Source organism: Triturus cristatus, chromosome 2_1, assembly GCF_964204655.1.
Source record: "Triturus cristatus chromosome 2_1, aTriCri1.1, whole genome shotgun sequence".
Lineage (NCBI taxonomy): Eukaryota > Metazoa > Chordata > Amphibia > Caudata > Salamandridae > Triturus > Triturus cristatus.
Genome location: NC_140581.1, coordinates 506018369 through 506040876, shown reverse-complemented (window position 1 = coordinate 506040876; position 22508 = coordinate 506018369). Strand labels below are relative to the sequence as shown.

At 47.1% G+C, this 22508-nt stretch overlaps 1 protein-coding gene across 9 annotated transcripts in view; it reads right to left on the bottom strand.

Moving 5' to 3' along the window:
- The window catches only part of ZFYVE16 (zinc finger FYVE-type containing 16), a 602399-nt gene that overhangs the window by 422795 nt on the left and 157096 nt on the right, over positions 1-22508 (bottom strand). For all 9 annotated transcript variants that reach the window (XM_085632397.1, XM_085632392.1, XM_085632394.1 and 6 more), the window contains one exon: positions 6440-6536. In XM_085632397.1, coding sequence (XP_085488523.1) covers positions 6440-6536 — 97 coding nt within the window. The remainder of the gene's footprint in view (positions 1-6439; positions 6537-22508) is intronic.

The window sequence follows — 22508 nt, the reverse complement described above, 5'->3', positions numbered from 1 at the left end:
GTATTTCTGATTCCCACCATTCCTGAGAGTACTCCAAGTCGCATGTTCTGGGTTGTCTAATCATTGGTAGCTTCTATATGGTATGAAGAGCGAATGAGACACTGATGCTGGTCGGATAGGGGTTCTGGGTACTGAGGTGAGTTTTTGGTACACCGCAATTCACTGAGGTCCTGGTTTCCTGCGCATAGTTCTGTGCATGAGCAGAATCCCTGCAATATACCTAGCTCAAGCATCGAATTCTCAACTCGGGCGGGTTGGAGGGCCGTCACCCTTATGTCTACATGGACCTGAATTGTCACCACCCCCCTGAACTGTGTTACTTTGATGGACATGTGTCATCCCCGCACTGTTGCGGATTTTCCCTTTATGATACTTAGGCTGGCCGGTCCAGGATCGGTCTAGTAATGCCTTTGCTACTCATGTTATTTTGTCTTTGGGGTTGTTTTTCCTTTTTGGGGTAGGGTGGGTCTTCTCCTCAATGAGTCCTTTCGTTAGCTACATACATAGCTACCGCACACACCTGCCCATTTCCATCCACCACGTCCTCTCTGCCATCTTTCCACCTCCAGGTGGCGCATACTTCCATAGAGCTCACCTAACCCCCTACCTTCCCATCTGGATCTTAAAATAACCAGTCTCAAGGTCCGGGGTCTTAACAACCCAGTTAAGAGGAGGGCAGTTTTATCCCTATTGGAAAATTCGGGGGGAGTAATATGCCTCATCCAAGAAACCCACCTATTACAAACTGATACCCACCGCTTGCGCCATAGTCCCTTTCCTCACCAGTACTGGTCCTCTACAAACAGCAAACGAGGAGGGGTGGCCATTCTAGTGGCTAAGCATTTTAGGGGCTCAGTGGTGGGACCCGTCTCGGAGATTAAAGGGTGCCTTCTCGCACTGCGACTCCAATTAGGTTCCTCCTCCTGCACTATTGCTTCCATCTACTCCTCTAATGATCGCCCAGACAAATTCTTGCTAGAGGCCTGCACTGAGGTGTTGCATTCTTCTGACCTTGTCGTGGTGGTGGGGGGCGACCTCAATCCTAGGATGAATGGGGGATTGGATCGTTCTGGTTCCCGCACCGGGGGCGCGGGCTCACTATCAGCGAAAGGAGGGGATTGGCGATGCCTGGCGCTGCTTTCATCCAGACGAGACGGATTTTTCATATTATTTGGCCGCACACAATACATATGACCGTCTTGACCACTTCCTAGTCACCCCAGCTGCCTGGTCCTTGGTTACGGAGTCTACTATTGAAGCGAGGGCCTTCTCTGACCATGCGCACATTACCCTGTCCCAGCGCTTCCCTCCTGGGCGCTGTGCTTCAGCCCTGCAATGGCGCCTGCGAGACTCACTGCTTAGGTCCCCAGAAGTTGTTGCGGATATCAGGCGATGCATCACTGACTATATAGCATCTACTGACAGGAAAGACACCACTCGCCTCGGTATGGGAGACGCTTAAATTGGTAGCGCGAGGAGCTCTCATTGCTAAGGCCGCCTACGAGAATAAGACTAGGCAGACGAAAAGCGCAGAACTAGAGGCTACAATTAAAGAATTAGAGACCATAAATAAATGCACGGGTGCCCCCGAATATGGCGGCAACTGGAAAAAGAGCGCCTTCAGCTCCGAAGTCTTGATTTAGACCAAGCCGAACATGCGGTGGTGCGCCTGAAACACCAGTACTTTGTTGGCTTCAATAAAGGAGGTCGCATGTTAGCACATTGCTTGCGCAACCGGCAAGAGGTACACTGGGTTAAAACGCTACGCGAAGAGACTGGTCAATCCCTCTCCGGTGATGACCACATAGTGTCGACCTTTCGATCCTTTTATAGATCACTCTATGCGGCAGACCCCTCTCTGTGGCCTAATCCCACTGACTACCTCAAATAAGCTGCGGTGACACCCTTGCCCACAGGCGAGGCTGACGCCATGGAGGTGCCTATCCGTGTCGACGAAGTGATATCTGCAATCACGCGGCTGAAGTTACAGAAGGCCCCAGGGCCTGACGGCTTTGGTGACCTTTTTTACAAAATTTATTGCGCTGAACTCGCCCCATTGCTAACCCGCTTGTTTAACTCCTTTGCGGACACTGGGTCCCTCACTTCCTCTATGCTGCAAGCCTCTATTTCGGTTATCCTCAAACCGGTTAAGGACCCGGAGCTTTGCAGTTCCTACTGGCCGATCTCTTTATTGAATATAGACACGAAATTGTTGTCCAGTATACTAGCACATAGGCTAAATCCCCATATGCCGGGTCTCGTTGACCCGGATCAGTCCGGTTTCATCCCAGGAAGGCAATGTGGGGACAATACCAAACGCATTTGTCACCTAATTGATAAGGTGCAACGGTCCAAAGAAGAAGCCCTTCTTCTAACGATTGACGCGGAGACGGCATTTGATCGTGTGCATTTGCCTTACCTTCGCGACTCTCGAGCGCTGCGGACTGGGACCACGGTTCCGACGCTGGATCGCAAGCATTTACAGCGCCCCTCAGGCGGCTCTTCGGGTCAATGGCTTGCTCTCTGATCACTTTGAAGTAGGGCGAGGAACACGGCAGGGTTGTCCTCTTTCCCCCCTGCTTTTCACCTTGTATATGGAGCCTCTGGCCCAGCGACTCCGAGACAACCCCCTTGCACGAGGCATCCATTTGGCTTAGACCAGCACCTCATTAGTTTATACGCGGACGACCTTATTTTTTCGGTGGCACACCCTCTATCCTCTCTACCGACTATTGTGGACAACCTCCAGACATTCAGTCAGTTCTCTGGCTTTAAAATCAATATGCAGAAGTCACAAGTACTCAATCTCACCGCTAGTCAACAGACAGTGGAGACTCTCCGGAATCCCTTTGACTGGGTGTCGGAAGCAATTACATACCTTGGGCTGGTCCTCCACAAAAGTCTTATGAAAACGGCAGAGGTGAACTACTCGGCTCTAATAACACGGATCCGCACAGACATACATCGATGGCGTCGCCTTCCCCTGACCTAGTTTGGGAGACTGTCCATAGTTAAAATGAATGTATTGCCAGGTGCTCTATATTTATTCCAAACCCTACCTGTAGCACCCCCACCACACGCCCTGCGACAGATACAATCGGCGATTGAAGGCTTTGTCTGGGGCCCGATTGCGCCGCGATTACCGAAAACTCAGCTTCAACTCCCTAAGAAGTATGGGGGTTTAGCCTTCCCTAATATCACTCGATACTTCCACGCCTCGCATATACGTTATTTGGTGGAGTGGAATCGCCCTATGACAGAGAAATATTGGGTATTCATGGACCAGACAGTAGCGGGCCATCACATTTGGTGCGATATCTGGATGCCGAAATCGGCCCGCGCTTGGGGCATCTATTCCTCACCCGTCACGCATCCCACAATGCGCACATGGGACAGGGTCTCCCGGAGGGCCAACCTGACCACATTCCGTTCTCCCTTGACCCCGCTTTTCTCGAATCCCGCCTTTTAGCCGGGGATGAATAATGGGGCTGCAACACGTTGGATAAAAGGGGGTTGTAAACGCTTAGGACATCTATTCGACCTTCGGGGCCTTATCCCCTTTGAGGAACTACAATCTGACTATAATCTGTACGCAACCGATTTTTACTTGCACTCCCAGATGATACACTAGATCTCTGGGGCCAAGACGCGAGCTCTAGCTTTTCATCCAATGACGCCATTTGAGAAATGGATAATTAGCAAAAAGGACGACAAATGCCTTATTTCGGAAATCTACTCCTTCTTTACCACAGCCCTCCCTAGGCATCGCACTGCCGGACAGAAACGCTGGGAGACAGAATTAGGGCGCACGTTATCTGACAAGGAATGGGAGGAAGTTTATTTTAATCGGGCGCACCACACTACGTACTCCTCGAGCCATACGGAAACAGTTTTTAAGATTGCGACATATTGGTATTATACTCCTGACAGGCTCTCCAAATGGCAATCTCTGTTGGCGGGGATGTGGTAGACCTGGGACTCTTCTCCACCTACTCTGGCATTGCTCAAAACAAACCCTCTACTGGGAAAAGATACTGGACGACATTGATCTGGCCTTCAACACCTCCATACCCCGGCTCCCTGCGTACACGCTCTTATGCTTCCCTAATACGATAACTTTTCCCTTGCGCTCACTTAGGGGGCGGCAAATTGTGCTTGCATTGAAGCTGCACTTAGGGTTATACTGACAAGGTGGAAATCGGACATGATACCGGAGCATATACACTGGCTACACCAGCTATGGAATCTCTTAGCGATGGAGAAGCTTTCTATGGCAGCAGCGGGGAAGAGTAAAGACTATGCCAAAACCTGGGCCCCTTTCTTAGCTATTCTCTCCACTGAATTCCGAGAATTGACTTGCCCACAATACCTCCGCATCCTAAAATTGGTCCCAGATGACACCACTATCATCCCATAAGAATGCGTATCACTTGTCCCCTTCCACTCCCTGACGTGGTGGACTTGTTGTATCATCCAGGGCACATGGGCTGACACATACCCTTCCTTTGTTTTGCTCACTAATGAGAAGGGGTAGGGGTGGGAGAGGGTTATGTTTGTTTTCTTTATTGTCTCACATTCTCTCTTGTTCTGTTCAGTGTTTAAATTCGGAATACTACTCAGTGCCTACCGCCTCGGTGGGTCGCCATACGGCTCCCGTGGCCTCTTGTTTCTTAAATGACATGGGCGCCAGTCTACAGCACTACCAATCGGTTACAATTTTCTCTTAAGGCGCCTTGCTGTGTTTAACATTGAGAAGCCCTACTCTTATCATTGACTTGCTTGTACAGCTGGGTTACCACTTGCAGGCCCGCTGGGTTGTAGGCGACTCAATTCTGTTTCTCTACTTCGTATTCGGTCAATAAAAACAGATTTAATACTAAATTGTTAGGGCCAGATTCAGAAAAAGTTGTTGCAATGAAAATGTAGGGGTAGGGACCACTTTCATGTGTCTGTGGGGAGGCATACATAAATGTAGGTGAAGACCCACATAACTTGATATTCAGATACACTTAGCAGGTCGTCTCCAAGACTGGACATGTACACAAACGTACTCCTGTCAACAGTTAGTGTGTTTGAAGGGCAGAATGGGAAGAGTACATCTGCATATTCAACAGGGAGGGGATTCTCCATGGGGAAAACATGTTTAATCTACCGAGACTACAACAGTTTGCACATTCAATATTTCCACATACATATTTTTGGGCCTACTGAAAATTCCACATGCATACATTTTAATGCCTGAAAATTATGTCCGGAGTAGATTTCCAGGAATTTTCCTGGGTATTTTGCGAACAGCATAAAAGTTTAAAAAATGCTCTAATCATAGGAGCAATCCCACAACAGCAAATTAACTACTTGTTACGCCCTTTGCTTTGTGAATCAAGCAGCCAATGTTCTGGATGATCAGTAATTTTATGAAAAGAACACTACATTTACGTTTGATAAAATTATGCTTTTCCTACACTTGTACACTGAAATTTAATAGTGTGCTCACGGTATTCGAAACATTAGGGTTTACATGCTAAAGGATACCCCATGCAATTCAATGTGAACTTATAATGTTGCACAGCACAGATGCTAAACCCATAAAGAATCTAAGACAGGTGTGTATTTCCAGATGATTGGACTCTTTATCATCCGAATATCTAATAAATCTAAAAAGAAGACTGAAGGCCTCATCTATTCCACCTGAAGGCAGGGTTAAATAGACCTGCATTTAAAGATCCCTCATGAACTTTATTACGTCTCACCAAGTGCACACTGTTGAGCTTAATTCTGTAATACAACACAAAATGAACAATGTTACAGAAAGATTATATTAAAGCACATTCACCTCACATTCTTGTTAATCACTTTTTATGTCCTGAAGAACTTTTACCTTGTGTTTTTTCTTTATACCATGTACTTAGGAACAACAAAAAGAAATGCTTGCTAATTTGAAGATCCTCCTCTTTACATTACCAGAGATCTACAGCAGATACTGACCATCTACCAGACTTGTTTGCGGCCCTTCCCTCAGAATTCCATAATGCCCTTATCAGTCAAACACGCATTCCAAAGAAGATGCTCAACAGCATGGTACCTAACAAAATAGATTTTCAAACTGGCATACCATGGAGGTACAACAATTTAGAAAGCACAGCACTGAAAGACCAGAAATTCACACAACTGTGCCTTGATTTATGAATGTAGAAGTAGTTCATGCATTTTTCCAAAGTATATTGGTAAACTGTTTTCCATTACAATGTTAAACCTATGATTGTCTTGCACATCGTGGCATTTTCATTGATTATTTGATCACTACATCATGATAAACAAATAATAAAAGTGGCCTTCGTCAGTGTAAGTAATATTTTGTTCCATCATTTTTATTATTGATAATATAAAAAACTAGAGAACAAACCTAAAAAATGGTCACTATTTGAACACAAAAGTTTACCTTTAAGAATCGATTCATGGCAAACAAGGCACACTCTTGCCTCCTTTTCCATATACGGTAGCTTGCATTTCCGATTGCAGCAGGTGGTACAAAACACCTATACGTAGAAAGGTTTCATATAAATAATGTCATACTTCCACCAACTGAAATAATCAGCAATTAGTTAGATATAGATCAAACACATCATTGACAAAACCACATTAGAAACATAGCATTGAAATGAAATGATAAACAAAAGTCTTTCAGAAATTCAGGCTAAAAGAATAGAAATAAAACACATTTCTGTACATACTAAAGATAAAAAAACACCCAGAGAGATGAGGTTGCAGGGAGAGCCATCCTGTTGACTTAAAATGAAAGAATCAAAGATTTATCTGTGCAGCATACACTCCTAATGAAGCTAAAGAAAAATAAAAAATAAAACCACATAATTAGAGAATACAGCCCTAGGCAGTTCAGCCCAATAGACGGGTCAGTCTAAGTCACCTTGGGTTTCCAGAGTAGTGTTCAGCCCAGCGTAAAGCACTTCAACGCCTCCTCAGAGGTGAGAAGTGCTGTATAAATGCAAAATACCATACAATTTAGAGAGAAATAATTGCTCTATACAAAGTGATAACATTAAGGTTTTTTATGAAAAGGCAAGTAATTGGGAACAGTGTGAAGAGTTCGCAAACTTTGGAGGCCAAAACTGAGAAATGTGTCACCTAAGCAGGCTCACCTAAAGTGGGGAATTCAGTTCATGACTTAACCGAAAAAGGTCTATGTATTGATGTGCATCATAGCAGAAGGTAACATCACATAAGATAACCCACTTGAAGCAATTAATCAATAAAAGGCTGGAAACTTAAGGAAGTCATTAAATAATTACTAGACAGTCAGGTGGTCTATAACTTGGTGGCAGGTAAATAGAACAAAAGGCTGGTATAACCAATCAGCAGCCTAATGAACAAGTTAGCTACCGTTGGTAACGCTCCTTCTGGTAGAGATTATCTAGCCATAGATTCCTCACCTTTTGAATATTCTCCAGGGTTCAGACCGGCTCAGAAAACCTTTCAGCAGTACCTCTGTGCACCAGTAGGTGGCACTGTGTGGCTCTGCACTGATGCCATTCCGCTCTGGAAAGTGCATAGTCCAGTCATAGTCTATTTAAGCACCAATCCAGTGCGCTGTTAGTTGCTTTCAATACTGTCTGCGCTCCCAGATGCAGAGCCCCAAAAGCAAATTACTGTGACCAGCGTGCAGTTTCCTAGACTTAGGATCTTATTAATGCATAGAGGCCAACTAAGGAACAGGGAAGATGGAAGGGTCAGTGAGTAATGTACCAAACAGAGCATTATTGAAGGTAAGTAACCTATTCTTCTGACAGACTTCTAGCCTCAGATTGCTCACCTTTCGTATAGATATCAAAACAGTACCTATTTGGAGGTGGGTTTGCCGCTGGACTCAAACCAGAAAGTCCTGCAGGACCAAGAGGGGAAAAATGTCACTCTTGGCGAACCTGACCATCCAGACAATAGTGTTTCATGAATGTATGGAGGGACTTCCACGTAGCTGCCTGCCAAATGTCTAGGACAGTGACTAAATAATAATAATAATAAATAAGCTTCTAAAGCACATGGTTATACTCACTAGTATGTCCCCGCGCTGCAGCTAGCCTCCCTGTAAGTTTCGGTAACATGAGATAGTTTAAGAGGTACGTTTATATGTGGAAGAGTCAGGTCTTTAGTTTTTTTCGGAAGAGCCCTTCCGATGGTTCTGTCCAAAGAGCCTTAGGGAGGACATTCCTAGTAGATCTTCCACCCATTCTTACTCTTTTGATTACAGGAATCTTAACCTGTCCCGTCCCCAAGGATCTCAAGGCCCGGGTCGGAGTGTAGGGAGACAAAAGGCTATGTAAATAGCTAGGTCCGTTTCCCTGCAGAATGCGGTGTCTGATACATAGGGCTTTAAAAAGGATTCTTCGGGTCTCATGATGACCCTAGCTTCCGCACGGACCGTTGGCTCATGGGAAAGGGAGGCTATAACCGTGCACTGTACTCAAACCCGAAGAAATTAGGCTTGACTGGCCCCACGGCCAGAACGGTGGAAATTTGGCACCTGCTCCAGAGGCGATTGGGGTGGAGCGGACGACTGACTAAAGCCACTCCACTCTGGGAACCCGAGTGTCTAGGCCGGCTGAGTGCCTGCGCAGGATTCGATAAATGGGACGTTATTGGCATCTCTACGGTGGGGGACATATGGGTTAAAGGTAAGAAGGCGTCCTTCGCGGAACTTCAGCTGAAGTACCAGCTTGCACCCTCTGAGCACTCTCGTTACCTTCAAATAAGCCATGCTATTGACCGCGCCCTGCCCGCTGATACTCCCCTTCCAGATTACTCGCCTCTGGAGGACAGATTGCTGTTGGATCCAATGGACCGCAGGGCTATCTCTTGAACGTATAAAAAGTTAATTAATAACCACGCTGACCCAATGCAGACAGTTCGGGCTCGGTGGGAAACGGATGTGGGTGACCTGTCTGACGAAGACTGGAGGGATGCGCTGGCCTCCCCTAGGGAAGTGGCGATACCAATGCGGCTCCGCCTGGTTCAGCTTAAGGTTCTACACCGTGTGTACTTCGATGCAGTCCTGTTGTGCAAACTAGGGAGGCATCAAGATGAGTCCTGCCTTCGGAATTGTTGTCAAGTAGGTACATTTACACATATCTTGTGGGCATGCCCCCCCCATACAGCGCTATTGGATAGAAGTCACCCGTCAGATGGCGCGGGCCATCGGTAAAGCAGTTGCTCCCTCCCCTCAGTTGTGCTTCCTAAATGTATGGGATGCCACGGACCTCGCCCCAGCGGAACAGGAGTGGGCGGCATTGGGTTGGGTTATAGCTAAAAGAAATATTGCCCAGAAGTGGGGGGTAGCCGCCGTGCCATCGTTGAGCGCATGGGCCAAGGATATGGATTTAGCGATGGTGGCGGAGAAAATGGTATACAAGGGTCGAGGCTGCCCCAAAAAATGGGATCACAAATGGGGGCGGTGGAACAAATACCGGGGGGACATTTGCATTTCTCCCACAATAGAACTCCGACGAGAGAGACTGGCCGTACTGGACAATTTGGGAGTAGGTGAACTGGCCTGAGTTCTTGGGGTGACCTAGCCTACAGGGTGTGGGTGGGGACCCCCCCAGTCCTTAATGGGTCTGGGACTTACCTCCCTGTTGCTTCAAGACTTGTTTCGTTTTAGTACCAAATGTCTTTGCTGTACTGCTTATCGTCTCTATGGCCCAACCTGTATTTGATCTATGTAGGTGCTACCGGAGTGTCATGATTGCTGTAATGCTGCCGATCTTGCTGTTAATAAAAAGTTATTAAAAAAAAAATAAAAAGGATTCTTTCCCTCACCGGGAGACAGTGCAGGGCAGCGAGGGCATCCCTGGACGGAGCTCTCCTGGGCAGCATCAGAACAAGGCGAGCCGCCGCGTTCTGGATGCATTGCAGTCTCTGCACACACTTACCACTAGCTCCAAGATATAAAGTATTCTGTATGTTAACGTGATTGTAAGGTTGGCCCTGGTAGAATGAACATGCAGTCCTTCCAGAGATTCTCTTTAGCCAATGCGTAGCAGATCTTAATACAGAACATAATCCATCAGGAGGTGGCTCTCTTCTGCACAGCCTTGCCTTTATTCGCTACAGAGAATCCACAAAGTGCTGATTGTCCACACAGTGTTTTTTGGTATGATCTATGTAAATGCTCAGCCCTCCTTTAGAGATCAACCAATGGAGTCTTTCCTCCTCCTTAGAGGAGTAACGTGCAACACAAAACAATGGCAAGGTGATGTTTTGACCGATGTGGAACAGCGTCACAGCTTTAGGCAAGAAAGATTACCATGTCTGCAAAAACTGGATTGTCTGTAAAGAAGGTGGTGTACAGCGAGTTGACGCTCACTCACAGGCCACACCATTGTTCTGGCGATGAAGAACACTACCTTCAGGGTGAGAAACCACAAATAACAGCCGTGAAGCAGCTTAAATGGAGTGCACATCAGAACTGTTACATTAAGAAAAGGAGAGGGAGGAAAAAGTGTTGTAAACCTTGGAAAAAGCACATGGAGACGTAAACAAATAGAGCTAATTCGTCAACCGCAAAAAAGCTTAATTGTACCCTTTAACTTTGCCTAGAGCATGGCCTTGCCAAACTGGGGACGAAATAAACAACATAATGCCAGACAACACTGCCTGGAGGGAATCCATCTCCCGAGTATCACACCAAGCCACACATTTATCTCAATGACAGGTGTATACACTATTTGTCAAGGGACGCCTGGCTGCCAATATGACATCCACCCCCACTGGAGGGGGGGTTGAGATGTTCAGTTGTCACCACACAATTTCCAAGCATGAAGGAGGAGATTGCAAGCGCCCAGGTGTAAAACCCTGTCCTTCTGTGTGACAGCAGATCCTCCCAGAGGGGTGGCCAGATCAGAGGACAAATGTTTAAGCCCGGGAGTCCTGAACACCATGCTCTGTGCCCAGTCCGAAGCCACTAGGATGACTTGGGACTGGACAGTGCAGATCTTCTTGTGAACTCGGGCTGGAGTGGTAATGGCAGGAAGGCATCCCATTTCTACTCGTGGCGGAATGCATCACAAAATGAGAGACACCTTGGAAAGTCCAACTGGCATTAGGGCTGATATTGCAAGTGCTCAGTGGTGACAAACAGATCGTACCAAGTTTCTCCCCATTCGTAGAAGAGACCTTACGCCATCTCAGGGTGTAACTGACACTACTGATCCACTAGACACAAACAGCTGAGTTAGTCCACCCTGACATTCAATGATCCTGCCACGTAGTTCTGATCCCTTGGTGGTCCAGTCATTTCCAAAGGCATAATGCTTCCTGGCACAGGGTCTGTGACCTCCACCCCAATCTGTCTGTTGCAATACCACAAGGCAGTGGTGTTGTCGGTGAGCACCTGTACCAGCCTTCCCTTGATGGATGGAAGGAAGCCATTCCACATCATGTGGACGGCCTTCAGCTCCAGGTTGATATTGAGTTGAGACTCTGCCGAAGACCAGAGGTCTCTGATCTCCACCTCTCCCAGACAGCCAACCCAGAAGCGATTCATAGTCATCACTGTCAGCTCTGGGTGGGGAAGGGAGACGTGTCTGCCTCACACCCAACTGTGGCCCAGCATCCACCACTTCCACATATTGTGCATTCTTGTCTGAAATCTGAACATGGTCATAGAGGTCTTCTTGATGTAGGGCCCACTAAGACTTCAGATCCCTATGCAGAACCTGCATATACCACTGGTGTGCTAGACCAGCAGGATGAAGAGGACCATCAGTCTCAGCAACCACAGAGTCGACCTCACTGAAATCCAGGACCAAGGCTGAAAGATCGGGATCATAGCCTAAATGTCTTAGACTCTCTTGTCCAAGGGAAAGGGACCAAATCATTTCCAGAATGGCTCAGATGAAAGGGAGTGTCTGAGAAGGAGTCACGTTTGACTTTGGATTTTTTTTTTTTTACATATGTTTTATTAATTTCAAAGAAAAAAAGGTACAATCAACGGTATGGGAAGTCTTGGATATACTACCACATGCAAAATCAATGCAGGACACAACAAAAGCGAAGAACGATACAAAGCATGTGAGTCCAGTATGTACATTATGGACAATCATGTACAAAGTGTACTTCATTGTTTTAAATGGAGGTGTCAAACGTCGAACAATGGGTGGGGCACAGCGGGATTCATTTCATCAAGGATACCCAGGAAAGAGGGGAGATGGGAGAAGTGTGTGACTTTGGCATGTTGAAAGTGAACCCCAATGATGACAGGAGATTCGCTGTACAAGTGGTTGATGACTGCCTGGAGTCCCAGTCGTCGAGGTAGGCTGGCCCCTCTCACCTCTGAATATGCTCTGCCACCACCACCACCACCACTTGTGTGAACACCCGAGGGGCACTGGTGAGCCCAAAGGAGAGCAAAGCAAACTGCTCCTGTCCCACCCCGTACCACACGCTGCGCTGATGGGCCTACTAGCTTGGTATATGGAAATAGGAATCCTGCTGCTCTAATGCAACCATCCAGACTCCAGGATCGAGTACAGACCAGAAGTGAGCCAATGTGAACATTTAGAATTTTTCCTTTAGGAGGACGGAATTAAGGGGGCGCGCATCTCTAAAATTGTCCAAAGGCCTCCGTCCTTCTTGAGCACCATAAAGTAGCGGGAATAGCAACCATGTCCTACTTTTGGCATGGGCACCCTCTCGATTGACCCTTTGGCAAAAAGGACTTGCACTTCCTGCCGTATAACAGAAAGCTGGTCCTCCAGCAGTCAGGGAGGAGGTGGTGAAAAGTGCAGAATGGAATTGTAAACCATGACCCTTCCAAACAATGTGCAGGACTCACCTGTTGGATGTTATGGCCTGCCAACGAAGCAAGAAACTGCTGGGCGCCTTGATGGGGTTGAATTGGCTGATGATATGGGGTCCCTCTGCCAAAGCCACGAAAGTGACTGTGGGGTTGATGCGGCTGGCTAAAGGGGTCCAATAAGCCTAGGGAGCATGCCGTAGCCCTGTTCTCCTTGAACTGCTTGAGAGCGGAGTCTGCCTTGACCCCAAACAGGTGAGTCCCATCGAATGTCATATCCATGAGGGACAATTGGACAAAGCCTGAAAAAATGGTGGTCCACAGCCAAGCCCGGCAGCCAATACTGGGGCTGATGGAATCGGTGGTGTTCAAGCCACAATGAGTTGTGAACTTGACCGCATCACGACTGTTCTGAATGGTCTGGGCAAAGACCGGTCGGAGAATATCAGGGACACCTGGCAGGACGTGAGCCACTGAGCACCAAAGGGTGCGAGAATAGCCCCTTAGCAGACCGGTGACATTCACAAACCTGAGTGCCAAGCTGGCGGATGAAAAGACTCTCTTCCCGAATATCTCCACCAATCGGGGAGGAGCAGTCAGATAGGTGGTAGGATTGGTTCTGCACCACCAAGCTTTTAGGTAAGGGGTGCTTAGATAAAAATGTAGGGTTGCCCACACAGAGCTGTGGCAACCTGCAATTTTGCAGTAGACCAGGGCTAAAGAGCTAGGGTTGGCCCATACCTCTAAAGTGTCCATAAGGGCCATGGTAACTTATAAGAAGGGCTCAGCAGATGTCAAGCCTGACTGAAGAACCTCTGTAAGTATCTTGGTCTGGACCTCCAAGGTGGGGGAGCTGGAGATCAAGGACTTTGGTTGCCCTATACATAACCATGGCTTAGGAAGCTCTCTCATCAGTGGCAGAGCCAGGAGGGTGAGAGGAGTCCTGTCTCAGGAGAGTTATCAAGCCACTAGCCTCCTGCAGGTCATCATACTAATTCTACTCATGATAAGGTTGGCCAATCTTATATTCCGCAGTGTAATCATTATCTGAATTTAGGCAGAGCAGGGAATGCAGGGTATGCTGTCTTTGTTGGGAAGGCAGTTCAAAGGAGGAACTGGAGTTTCAAAGGTGGCTGGGCGAGATTTCGGTCAAGGTCGAACCGGCGCCAACTCGACGTCACAGAAGACAACTGGGGCCTCATATTCCTTAGTCAATGGAGGCGGTATCGCTGCGTTGGGAAGCAAAATGGACTGTGGCAAAGGAGGTGCAGTCAAGAGTGGAGCCAGAGGCAGCACCATTATGGACATGGAGGGTCCAGCTGGCGGTGAGGACGAACCTCGGTGGGGCCCGCACAGGCATGTCAGAGGAAATCGCCATGGATCGGAATAGTCAAAACATAGTTGCACGGAACTCTTCAATATGCGTAGAAATGGTCAACAGCCCGAAAAGTCTGGTTATACTGGAACAAGTTGTGTGATTGGCTCTGAAGTTGAACGTTTTTGTAAGTGAAATCGAGACTTATAGTGATGCCGGTGTGCCTTATCTGGACAGTGTGAGTGTTGGGAAGGGGCCGAACCCTGCTTAGATTCCTTATGCTTTTTTCTTCAACTTACCAGAAGATTTGGATCGAGAGGAAGACCGACCGCTGGAATGTCTTCAGTGACTTCTGGATCTCAAATTGAACCAGGTTGCAGTGTTTGGTGATGTAAAGTTTTGCCTGGCAGCCTCGTATGCCCTTCGGGTTTATTGACGTGCAGTCACTGCAGGCCTTCGAGTCGTAGCTCGAACCCAGGCACCACAGGTAAATTTGATGAGGGTCGGTCACAGACATTTGGTTGTGGCAGTCCATCTAGGGTTTAAAACTTTTAATTTTGGGAGGAGACACGTATTTACACACTGCAAAACAATATTTTGCTCGAGGTAAGGGTCTCAAAGAGACAAGAGGTAACTTCGGATCCACGCCTGGAGGCGTGGAAGAAAGTAACTGATGTCAGCACGCAGAAGTGACGACGTTAGAGGCTCCACACATCATTTCCAGGGCGGAACGGTGTAAGTGGAGAGCCCAATGGTGCCACTTATCGGCGCACAGAGGTGCTTCCGAAAAGTTTACGGATCCAGTCTGATGCCTGGGTAATGAAGAGTCTAAAGGTGAGGAGTCACCTCTAAGTGTTTACCAAGATCTAGAGTGTTATTGATTGTTACCTTTTTTTTTTAAAGTCCGTTTATTGAATTTCAAACAAGGCAAAAATGCACTGGGTACAGCAAATGCAGTTCATAAGGGTTACATTGTTACATTTCCAACAACACAATCAATATTTACTGTTTAATTCCGTACAGTGCAACTATAGAGGGACAGGGAAAGCAGAAGACAGAAGGCTAGGGGGCACTCAGCAAGTAGAGTAGCGAGGCTGCTGCAGCACCACAGCTATACAGGTGTGGCTCTTACGGAGGGGGTGTGGAATTTAATAAAATATCTACATGGCCATCGGACAGTTTGATTAATAAATCTACGTATCCTGTAACAAAATACACTTGTCCATTTGGTGCCATGTAGTATGGCGAAAAATTATAGCAGCAATTTCATTTTAGAAGAGTTCTGATAATTATCAAGTACAGCGTAGTTGCCATTCCAGGCATGCGACTGTAATTATAAACGATGTATAAGAAGTATACAAGAAAGTATGTAACAAACATAAGTTGTGTGTACCAATGTTTGATATGCTAAAATATGAAAAATGCTAATAAACATATTTGACAAAAAAAAGAAAAGGAATATGCTACTTACCAGTATGCATCTGTTCTTGGCATGTAGAGCTGCAGATCTACACACTTTTGCATCTGGTGTTGGGCCCGGATGTTTGCAGTTTGTTTTTCCTCTTGGAAAGTCTTTGGAAGTCACGAGGTCGGTGACTCCTCCTTTGGATGGTATTGCGCATGGGCTTCGGCTCCATCCTCAGATTGTTTTTCGCCAGCAGGGAAAGATGGAGCGTAGTAATAACAGTGAAGAAACCCATGTGTGTTGTATCTAAATAAGATAAACTGGAACAGATACAGGTAGCCGGGGAGGCGGGTGGGCGTGTGTAGATCTGCAGCTCTACATGCCAAGAACAGATGCATACTGGTAAGTAGCATATTCCGTTCGAGGCATATGAGCTGCAGATTACACACTTTTGCATAGACTATATAGCAGTTCCCAACCTTAGCGGCGACCACCGGTATCTGTTGCAGTGGTCTGAAATAGTGTTTTAAGTACAGCCTGGCCCACACTAACTTGTTGCTTAGTTTGCACATCTACACAATAGTGTTTGGTGAAAGTGTGCGGTGTTGACCATGTAGCTGCTTTGCAGATATCGTCTAATGGGATGTTCCCTAGAAATGCCATGGAAGCCCCTATCTTTCGTGTAGAATGGGCTTTAGGGGGAACGGAAAGCGTTCGTTTTGCTTAGTGGTAGCAAATCTGGATGCATTTTACAATCCACCTAGCTATCCCTGATTTTGAGATGGGGTTGCCTTTGTGTGGTGGAGAGAAAGAGACAAACAGTTGTTTGGTTTTTCGGAAAGGTTGTGTTCTCTCGATGTAGTAAAGTAAGGCTCGTTTGACATCTAGCGTGTGCAGAGCCCTTTCTGCAACTGTCTGAGGTTGCGAGAAAAATACTGGTAGTTCTACAGATTGGTTTAGGTGAAAAGGGGAAATGACTTTAGGCAGGAATTTTGGGTTGGTACGGAGAACAACCTTGTTATGGTGCATTTGAAGAAAAGGTTCTTGTATGGCAAGTGCTTGTATCTCACTGACCCTTCTAAGGGAAGCGATGGCTACAAGGAAAGCTGTTTTCCATGTTAGGAATTGCAGTTCGCATTTTTCAAATGTTCGAAGGGAGGCCCCATCAGCCTTGTGAGAACGATATTTAAGTTCCACACAGGTGAGGGTGGTACTCTGGGGGGAATTATTCTTTTGAGGCCTTCCATGAAGGCTTTAATGGCAGGTACTCTGAAGAGTGATAGATGTTGCCTGTTTTGTAAGTAAGCTGCAATTGCTGCGAGGTGTAGTCGAATTGACGTAAAGGCTAGATTACACCTTTGTAGGTGGAGTAAGTAGCCTATGATGTGTTGTATAGACACGTCCAGATGGTGTTATGGCAATAAACAACAAATCTTTTCCACTTGGCAGCGTAGCAGGCTCTAGTGGTAGTGCGTCTAGCTTCTCTGATGACGCTCATACAGTCAGGGGGAAGATTTAGGTACCCAAATTCTAGGACTTCAGGAGCCAGATCGCAAGGTTGAGCTGAGCTGGGTCCGGGTGTCTGATCTCTCCATGGTTCTGGGTTAGGAGGCATGGTGAGAGGTGTAGCTTTTGGTGTGGTACTACCGAGAGTTCCAGCAGAGTGGTGTACCACGGTTGTCTGGCCCACGTTGGAGCTACTAGGATTGGTGTGAGGGAGTGCTGTTGTAGTTTTCGCACCACTAATGGAATGAGTGGGAGAGGCGGAAAAGCGTACGCAAATTTGACTGACCAGTTCATCCATATCGCATTTCCTTTGGACAATGGGTGTGGGTATCTGGCGGCGAAGCTTGGGCATTTTGTGTTTTCGTGGGTGGCGAAAAGGTCTATCTGCGGATGCCCCCACATTTGAAAGAACGAATGAAGAACCTGTGGGTGAAGTTCCCACTCATGGAATTGTTGTGTCTGTCTGCTGAGCAGATCTGCCATGGTGTTTTGGACTCCTGGGACATGTTGAGCTAGGAGAAAGATTTTGTGGGGAATTGCCCATCTCCATATGCTCTGTGCTAATTGAGAGAGCTGTGGAGAGTGTGTGCAGCCTTGTTTTTGTATATAATACATGGCCGTTATGTTGTCTGTGCGAATGAGGACTGCCTTGCCTGAAATCTGTGTTTGAAAAGATTTCAGGGCTAGAAAGATTGCTAGTAACTCCAGATGGTTGATATGGAGTAACTTTTGTTGAGGCGTCCATGTGCCCTGCACTGTGAGGTGTAATAGGTGAGCTCCCCAGCCGGAGAGCGATGCGTCCGTTGTTAGTATTATCTGGGGAACCGGGTCCAGGAACGGTCAACCTTTGGAAAGGTTTGTGGTGTTCCACCACTGCAGAGAGCGATGAGTGCGACCGTCTACCAACACCAGATCTGTCAGTTGACCCTGGGCCTGGTTCCATTGGCGCGCTAAGCACTCTTGGAGTGGACGCATCTGGAGTCTTGCGTGGGGCACTATAATAATGCAAGAGGCCATCATCCCTATTAGTTGCATGAACACTCGTGCTGGAAGGGAGTGTTGAGGTATGATTTTTTGTCGCAAAGCCTGAATGCTTGCAATCCTGGCCGGATTGGGGTAAACTATTGCTTTTGAGGTGTCTATGGTGGCACCGAGGTATTGTTTTATGTGGGATTGTGTTAGATGGGACTTTTGGTGGTTCACCGTGAAGCCTAGTTAATGAAGTAGCTGGTTTGTCGTGGCGGTGTGGTGTACACATTGATTGTATGAAGCGGCTTTTATCAGCCAATCGTCCAAGTATGGGAAGACGTGAGTGTGCTGTCTTCTCAGGTGTGCCGCCACCACCGCTAGACACTTGGTGAATACCCGTGGTGCTGTTATGACTCCGAACGGGAGCACTTTGAATTCGTAGTGTTGTCCGTCCACTACAAATCTGAGGTACTTTCTGTGAGCATGGTGTACTGGAATGTGGAAGTATGCGTCTTTCAAGTCCAGTGTGGTGAAAAAGTCGTTCTGGGAGAGGAGCGGAAGTACCTGCTGAAGCGTTACCATGTGAAAATGGTCTGTGTGTATTTATGTGTTTAGGGGCCGAAGATCTAGAATAGGTCGTAGAGTCTCCTCGTCCCTTTTTGGTATTAGAAAATATAGGGAGTAGACCCCCAAATTTTGTTGATTGACAGGAACGTGTTCTATTGCCTGTTTTTGTAGGAGGGAGATTACCTCCTGCTTTAGTAATGTTGAATGTTCTTGTGACATTGGGCGTTGCCTGGGTGGAATGTTTGGGGGGGGTAGATGTTAGTTCCAGGCAGTAGCCTGACCGAATTATTTGGGTCACCCATTTGTCTGAGGTGATGGTCTCTCAGACATGAAGGAAATTTTGGAGTCTGCCCCCGACCGGAGTGGAATGGTCTGGGGGGAGCGGGGGGAAGTCATTGGGTAGTAGGTGTGGCAGAACGGGCGTTGTTTGTTTTGCCTCTGCCCTTGTTGTTGTTACCCCTGTAGCCGCCTCTTTGGTAACCTTTTGTAAAGGTGGTCTGAGTAGGGGATTTGTACGATGTGGACGCTGTGTCTGAGGAGTAGCCTCTGGATGCACTCCGAAAGGAGGAGCGGCAAAAGGAGCGTCTGGGCGGGTGAGACTGTAAGGCCCCCATGGATTTTGCGGTATCCGTGTCCTTTTTCATCTTTTCTAAGGCCTCATCCACCTTTGGCCCGAATAGATGTTCCTGGTCAAAGGGATGGTTAAGGATGGAGGCTTGTACTTCTGGTTTAAACCCAGATACCCTTAATCAAGCATGACGACGGAGAAGGACGCTGGTGTTAATGGCCCTGGAGGCTGTGTCTGCTGCATCTAAGGCACAACGTATAGAGGTGTTTGTGATTGTTTTACCCTCTTGAATTAACTCGTTGGCTCTACTTTTATATTTTTCAGGGAGATGGTGCATTATGCTTTCTAATTCGTCATAATGAGCCCTGTCATATCTGGCCAGCAGTGCCTGAGTGTTTGCTATATACGCCAGATGTTGGCGGCCTGGGATGCTGTGCGTTTGCCTGATGCATCTAGCAGTTTTGACTCCTTGTCAGGTGGTGGTGCATCACCTGACGCTTGTGAGTTTGCCCTTTTTCGTGCCGTAGATACCACTAAGGAATCTAGTGGCGCTGGTCCACTGATGCAAGAGGGATCTGAGGGAGCAGGTTTGTATTTCTTTTCAATACGTGGGTTAAGGACCCTGGCTCTAACTGGGTCTTTAAAAACTTCTGCCGCATGCTTTACCACCCCTTTGAGCATGGGCAGTATGGAGGTGGACCTATGTGAAGTATCGAATGTGTCTAGGAGGAAATCTTCCTCCACAGGGTCATTATGCATGTCCACCCCGTGATAATGTGCTGCCCTTTGCAGAAGATGGTTAAACCCTAATGAATATTCTGGTGGAGATGGTCTAGAAGGGTAAATATCGTCTTGGGGACGTTGGGGATATCTGGTATATTGTAATCGGACCATGGATCTGGAGATCCTGTAGGGGTGGGGTCTTGTGGCACATCCCCTGTATCATCATATGGGTCCCCCTGATCATCATCGTCTGGAGACGGAGTAGGAAAACGATGAGATGGGGGTGGAGAAGGCAGAGGGGGTGGAGGTGGGGAAGGAGGAGGTGGTGGAGGGGGAGGTAATCTGAACGGAGAGGTGGCAGAGTCCTTCCTCTTTGGAGGTGGAGGCGGAGCAGGCTTCTCCAAATGTCTCTTCTTAGTAGAGAGTGTCAAATGTCCAGTTTTTGGATCCTTGGTGAGAGTTTTTTGCAAGGGATCCGGTGTAAATAGCTCTGGTGAGGTAATTTGGTCCGTCGGCGCCGAAGGCGTCGGGGCGATGATGATTTTTTAGGTTTTTCCGTGCCGGTTTGATGTTTAGAACCCAGCTTGGGACCCTCTGGTCTCTTGGTTGGCGCCGAGATGGGCTTCGGCTTGGAAGTGTCAGTGCCGGTGGCCTTGTGTGGCTTGGTCGGCACCGAAGATTGCGTCAGTGCCGAAGAGCTGGGTTTCGACCCCGAGGGCTTCGGTGCGGAGCTCGGTGTCGAGGTGGAGGCAGGTTTCTTTTTCGGTGCCGAAGTGTGTTTCTCGGCACCGCTGGTAGGCTGGCTCGAGCCCGAGCCGCCGGAAGGCTTACTTGGACCCATAGGTGGGGTGTGTGAAGCAGTGTCTCTGGTCTGGCCTTGGCCCAGAGGCGAAGGCGTGACCGAAGACTTTTTGGGTTTCGGCGCGGGTGTGGGGGGGGTAGATTGGTACTTACGACCCTCTGCACCGGAGTGATGTCCTCCACATCGGACTCGTAGGCCTCGGAAGCTCTGACGAGGTCCTCTTCGGTGCGATGATGTTCCGGGTCGTCAATGTCGTCTCCGAAGATGTCAACTGGAATGGATGTCGAGGAGTGTGCCATGTTCCTTCTGACTCTTCGGTCCCGAATAGTCTTACAGGCCGGACAGTCTCGAGCCTCGTGTTCAGGGGAGAGGCAAAGGTTGCATACCTCCTGAAGATCGTTGTTTTGTGAAATTTGGACCCACAGCGATTGGGGTGAGGATTGCGCGTGGATCGTCGAACTGGAAGCTGTTCGGAACCAGAGCGCGAAGATTACATCCGAGCCCGATAACGGAAAAAAACAATCTGAGGATGGAGCCGAAGCCAATGCGCAATACCATCCAAAGGAGGAGTCACCGACCTCGTGACTTCCAAAGACTTTCCAAGAGGAAAAACAAACTGCAAACATCCGGGCCCAACACCAGATGGCGAACTATGCAAAAGTGTGTAATCTGCAGCTCATATGCCTCGAACATAAGAGTTCTGATAATAGCCATTTGCCATATTTCTGCAAATGTACATAATGGTGCTGGAGGTACCAGTAAGCAATAGTTCCAGGACTGGAATGCCCTTTTGAGTTTGTGCAAACCTACTTACTTGCATGTTTTAGGGATTTTCACCCTTCTCTTCTCTACTCTTTTCCCAAACTGAGAAAGCTTGGAAATGTATTCCTGAGAAGGCAGAAGTCAAATTTCTACCAGGGTTGGGAAAAAAGTGGTTCAAGGGAAAGGGACCTTGTAAAAGCTCAACAGATTTTCGCATGAGCAAACCATGTTCTAGCCTACTTCTATAAATTCTTGGTAATTCATGAAAGACGTAAATCTTCACTAATGAAAGGACATATACCATGGGTAAGACTTTGGTAAATTTCTTTAAGAAATGGGCCCCTAATTCAGTCTAGTGTTAACCAACACCTTTTGTTTTTATTAAAATTCTCTCTTTCACGCTCTCTCTCGCTCTCTATCTATCTATCAGCTGGCTACACTATCAGTGACAGCATTGTGCTTTATCACAGGGAGCATATCGGTACACAAAGTAGTTTTGTTGAGTTCCAGGAACTACTTTGGCAATGCATGCTTTTTTGAGACCCAAAAATATATATTTTTTTGCCAGTGTTATAATAGTGAGGGCCCGCAGTTCCCACAACTAAAGTTTCTTGTCAAAACAAGACACGCATGGACAAAACCAAAAGTCTGACCGCCAATGTCTAATCTAATGGCTTTGCCAATGCTGGTTTATTTTCATGTTTCCAATAAACTTGTTAAAACTGGTTACACTGATTTTCCATTTTTAATATTTTTTGGAAATACTGGCATGCATCAACACATTTAACAAAATAATGTTTTAAAGAAATGATACCTAAAATGTCACATTAGTTTAGCAAAACGTTTTTTTTCCTAGTTGCATTTTTAAAGCAAACAATCCCTCAATCTTGCTTTCTAGTTTATGCAAATATTTGCATCAAATCAGAGAGCATTTTGGGGGTATTATACATAGTCTCATATTGTTAGACTTTGCATAACATGTGTACACATTTTTATACTGGAACTACTATCAGTAGTGCAGTCTGTGCTTACAACATTTCCCTAAAGTTCTCACCCTAATAATGAAGGCTTTGCATTAACGAACCA